We start from the raw sequence: 5,131 nt of genomic DNA, 5'->3' as shown, positions 1-5,131 counted from the left end.
TGAGTGTGTGTGGGTTTAGGGAGGTGGGGGGTTAGGGGGGTGGGGGGGTGGGAGGGAGAAGGGTTGGATAGGTGAAGACAAGAGAGGAAAGGAGCAAGGGAAGGGGCAGGAACAGGTGCGGTGAGATGTGAGGGTAAAAAGGGGAAGTTGAAAAAGCTGCAAATCACCCATTCGGGGCCATAATTGACAATGGATTGTTTGTACCATGTTGAACCTGCCCATGCTATAGTAGTAGTGGGCACATTAAGAACATGGGGGAAGATCGGAGACGTGGCGCAATGGATAGCGCATCAGACTTCGGATCTGAGGGTTGTGGGTTCGAGTCCCATCGTCTTCGAGTAATTTTTGCCTGTTCTGGTTGACACTACTGTCTTATACAGTTTATGGTCCTGGGTTCGATGACGGGAGTGTGAGATGATGGCTAGCTGCTGAAATGTGGAGTTGAGATCACAGTTGATGGATCGAGATTCCCACGCGGATTGGTGGCGATTGCTGAACCCTCTGTCTCTGCGGATGTTCGGGTGAATGGATGAGGAGGGGTCCCTGAAGGCTGCATCCGCCGCCTTGGACTTACAGTTCGTATGGCGTAGTACAGTGTAGTAATGGTGGATGGTGCTGTATGGTGTGATAAATCGTAGAATTGACAATGTGTTGAAGTGGCCCAGAAGCCTCCCACTTTGTAACAATTCAATTCAATTCAATTCAATTCGATTCAATTCAATTCAATTCAATAATTGGCAATAGCTTGCACCTCACGCACAAGACATTGCGTGTGTGCGTAAAACAAGCAAGCAAAACACACACACTTTCACCCACCCCCAGAACCCCTCTCGTTACACCCTCCCTGCCTCCCTCCCTCCGTCCCGCCCTGCCTCCCTCCCCCCTCCCTCCAACTCTGTTATTCCTTTCCTAAACACACCCCTGCCCCTGCCCGTTCTATATCCCCACCCCACATACACACACACGCACACCCCAGACCCTCTCTTCTTCCTCCCCCCCTTACCTGCTCCCCCGGCATCACCTCGTAGTGATCCCCAAGCAGCGGACACGCCCTCTTCAGGAAGGCGGCATTCACTCCGGTGAGCCCCTCAGTCTCCGTCAAGGTGAGCCGGCCAGTGCTGTTCATCTGCGGAGCAACAACAGCAACAACAACAGGCGGGAGGTCGGGGGGAGGTGGGCGGGTGGGAAAGACGAACCACACACGAGTGAAGCGGGTGAAGCACACACGAGTGAACCACACACGAGTGGGCAGGTGGGGGAGGGAGGGTGGGGTGGGAAAAGGCGAACCACGAGCGAGTGAAGCTGCTGCGCCTAGGGAAGAGTGCTGCGGCTATATGTACAGATTGGGGTGGGTGGGAAAAGGCGGAGAGGAGGGGAATCATAGCCAAGTCAAGGAGGGAAAACAACCGCCGTCGATCAAAGTCGCAAACTGCTGTGTTATAGTCCAAAGCCATGATGCAATTGCGTGAACATGGCTGTGGCGGTGGGTCGGGGTGGGGGTGGGAAGGAGTACTGGAGGCGCAGCAGTAACTCTAAGATCAAAGGTCAACCCAAGGGAGGTGGGAGGCCTGGGAAGAAGCGTGAGGTGGGTCACATCGGGGAGGACGGGAAGGAAGCTCGCTTTCGGAGCGCCGCCACTGCTTCTTGGAATGCGGCGGGTTACACCGCCGTGTCGTCCGAGCGTCAAGTCTCCAAGTACGCATGCACTTACCTACAGGTACTTCAGCTCTCAGTGTCCTCAGCCTAGCCATACGTACAAAATGCGTATGGCAACACGACTATTCTAACTCTACCATTCCATCCCTTTCCATCCCCTTCCCCCCGCCTACGTGCCCCACATGCCCACCCACACCCACACACACCCCCACCCCCGCCTTCAATCGCGTGTGGTTCGTCTTTCCCACCCCCGCCTTCAATCGCGTGTGGTTCGTCTTTCCCACCCCCGCCTTCAATCGCGTGTGGTTCGTCTTTCCCACCCCCGCCTTCAATCGCGTGTGGTTCGTCTTTCCCACCCCCGCCTTCAATCGCGTGTGGTTCGTCTTTCCCACCCCCGCCTTCAATCGCGTGTGGTTCGTCTTTCCCACCCCCGCCTTCAATCGCGTGTGGTTCGTCTTTCCCACCCCCGCCTTCAATCGCGTGTGGTTCGTCTTTCCCACCCCCGCCTTCAATCGCGTGTGGTTCGTCTTTCCCAACCCCCCCACATACCCCCCCACCCCGCCACCCCCGCCACATACTCCCTCACCACCAACACTGGCTCCCACAGCCGCCTCAGAGCGCTCAGGTACTCCCGACTATCAGGACGCCAAGCGCCCTCAGCTAGCTTAGCACCCAGCAACGCCACCTGGTGAAGGTGTGAGGGATATAAGGAAACAGGATTTGATCCTGACGAGATTTGAACCCGAGCGCGGGACGAAACAAACAGGACCAATCCGCTGAGTGGGAGAGGAGGTTCAGCAAAAAGGAAGCAAAAGTCCAAGCCCGCGATCTGCCACAAAAGTTTTAAGGAAAACCCCATTTCCCCCATTTCCGGGCCCCCCCACAGCTGAATACACCCACTCACCCGCAGGTATGCACAGGTACACGCTCCCACCCACCCACCCACCCAACCACCTGTTGTGTCGCAGGCCGCACTCTGAACAGCTTGGCAAACAGCAGCAGCAGTGGCAGCCCCGCATGACCCAGGGCTGCGGGCAGCAGGGAGCCCAGCAGCGGCCCCTCCAGCCCCCAGTCCTCCAGCTGCTGACCCAGGGAGCCCAGGGCGGTCAGGGGAATACCTGGAAGGGGGGGGGCCCGGGGGGAAAAGGGGGGGGGAGGACGAACCACGAACGAGCGAGTGAAGCTGCTGCCAAGGAAAGAGCGCTGCGGCAGATGTAGGCAGGAAGCAGAACTGAGGAGGGTGTGGCTGAATGGATACTTCGGGGGAAGGGGGAGGGAGAACGGTGAAGAAGGCGGAACGGGTGCAACGAGATGGGAAGAGACTCCTGATGTGAACTGGTACATAATGCTCTCATGGAACGCAGTCCAAGTCCGCCTCCACAAAGACAGGGGGGGGCTGGGTAAACCCGCAATAACTTACAAACTAGCTAGGTAGCTAACCAACTAACTGCCTCGTTTTGGCACAGGAGCTCAGAGTAACCACCGGGTGACTCCACAACGTTCCTCTGTCCGTCCCACTCCCGCGGGCCTCGCCGCGTTGCCTCGCCAAAAACACATTTAAACCCCCATAACCCGGCATAGAACCCCGCATTTCCCCGCATACCCCCCGGCCCCCCTCTCACCCGGGTCAGGCACCGCCTGCAGTGCCGCCGCCCCCGGACCCCCCACGTCACCCGCCAGGGCCTGCAGTGCGGCTGCCAGCTTCCGAAACGTGATGTGGAAGTCCAGGGAGGGGTCAAACACCGCCAGGGGGTCCACGGACCGACTGAGGGGGGTTAAGGGGGAGGTGAGGTGGCCGGCGGGGAGAAGGCGGCAGGGGGGGGAGAGAGGAGAGGTGAGGGAGCGGGTGAAATGGGTATGCGTGTGTGGGAAATGAAGGCGGATAGAGGAAGAAGACCGAAGGAAGCGGATTGGAACAATATGGTGGATGCAGGAAGCAAGGGAATCAACTTTGCCGACATGAAAAAACCCGCACCAGTTTCCCCACCCTTTGCTCCCCTACCCCTACCCACGTTGCGGTCGTCCACACATCCCGCCCCAACCCGCTTCTACCCCTCTCCCCTCCCTCCCTCCCCCCCTCCCCGCACCCACTCGTCAAGCTTCCTCAACCGCCTCATTGTGCTGGAGGAGGAGGGCGCGTGGAGAGCCGCCAGCTGGCCGCGTAAACCAGCCGCCACAGCGGCCAGGGAGGTGCTACCGCCGCCGCCGCCGCCGCCACTGCCGGCAGCGGGGGCATCCGCATCTTCGATATTGGCGGCCGCGGAGGCCGCATTATTGGTGGTGTTACTGCCGTTATAAAAGTTGCTATTGATGTTGTTGGTGGTTGTGATATTGGCCGCGGACTTCGGAGCACACAGTTGGCGGCGGGGGAGCCAGGGAAGATCAGAAAAGTAGTTGCCACGCGGTTGGCAAGTGGTTGGCAAGTGGTTGGCAAGTAGTTTGCAAGTTCCGGTCCTTCATCCTAGCAGACCTTGCCCCAGTTCGCCCCAGCCCCAGTTCGCCCCAGCCCCAGTTCGCCCCAGCCCCAGGCCCCCCCTCCGGACACTCTCATACAGGTCTGATCCTGACCTGCTGCTGCTCTTGCCCCTGCTGCTGTACGGATCCGCCCACCGTACGGACACCAACCGCAGGGAGATGCCGTACACGTTCCCTGCGCCTGGGAGGGCAAATCAGATGATGATGCAAAGGCAAAGAAGAAACGGCCGAGGGGGTTGTAGGGGCTGAGATTAGGGGGATAAATCAACAACACATTAATAACACGTTTACAAAACGGACAAAGATTGTTGTTACATGTTCCCTTCTGCCCCCCCGTCCTCCACATACGTAAATTTGCAATACCCCCCCACCTTCCCCCCCCACCTTCCCCCCCCACCTTCCCCTCCCCCTTCCCCTCCCCCTTCCCCTCCCCCTTCCCCTCCCCCTTCCCCTCCCCCTTCCCCTCCCCCTTCCCCTTCCCCTCCCCCTTCCCCTCCCCCTTCCCCTCCCCCTTCCCCTCCCCTTTCCCCTCCCCCTTCCCCTCCCCCCTCCAAACCCACTCTGGTAGATATCTCATCATGAGGGTGAGCAGTCCCATCTCCCGGCGGTCCTGAGCGCCAATTGTGACGGAGGTGGAGGGATCGAACACGACACTGGGGGTGGGGGGATCACGTGCGGGTTAGTGGCAAGTGAACTGCCGGTGTCACAGGGGCATCGGATGGTGGGGGAGAGAGAGGAGAGAGGGAGAGGAAGGGATTGGGGAAATACAGGACGCAAAAGGCAAGGAGTCAATTGTCGACTGACGTCCAAAGGAAGTTAAGGCGGCCCGGGGAAAGGCTGGAAGGCCAGGTAAGGGGAGTACAGGGAAAAAAGGGAGGGAGAGAGAGAGGGGGGAACACTCCGCACGACACCGCCATCCCCACAATTCACGCCCCCAACCCCCAGCCCCCTACCCTTCGACTCCTTTCAACGCCTCTCCTCTGCCCAATGGGAGAGCTCC

General features: G+C 59.2%; 1 protein-coding gene across 1 annotated transcript in view; it reads right to left on the bottom strand.

The window, feature by feature from the left end:
* The window catches only part of VOLCADRAFT_87764 (uncharacterized protein), a gene marked incomplete at both ends in the record, with an annotated part of 19,925 nt that overhangs the window by 9,723 nt on the left and 5,071 nt on the right, over positions 1-5,131 (bottom strand). Inside the window, 7 exons of the mRNA XM_002947354.1 lie at positions 1,004-1,126; positions 2,243-2,341; positions 2,599-2,774; positions 3,279-3,421; positions 3,748-3,998; positions 4,225-4,312; positions 4,692-4,784. Of these exons, the coding sequence (XP_002947400.1) occupies positions 1,004-1,126; positions 2,243-2,341; positions 2,599-2,774; positions 3,279-3,421; positions 3,748-3,998; positions 4,225-4,312; positions 4,692-4,784 (973 nt within the window). The remainder of the gene's footprint in view (positions 1-1,003; positions 1,127-2,242; positions 2,342-2,598; positions 2,775-3,278; positions 3,422-3,747; positions 3,999-4,224; positions 4,313-4,691; positions 4,785-5,131) is intronic.

Source organism: Volvox carteri, assembly GCF_000143455.1.
Source record: "Volvox carteri f. nagariensis unplaced genomic scaffold VOLCAscaffold_6, whole genome shotgun sequence".
Classification (NCBI taxonomy): domain Eukaryota; kingdom Viridiplantae; phylum Chlorophyta; class Chlorophyceae; order Chlamydomonadales; family Volvocaceae; genus Volvox; species Volvox carteri.
This window is presented reverse-complemented; position numbering and strand designations above follow the sequence as displayed.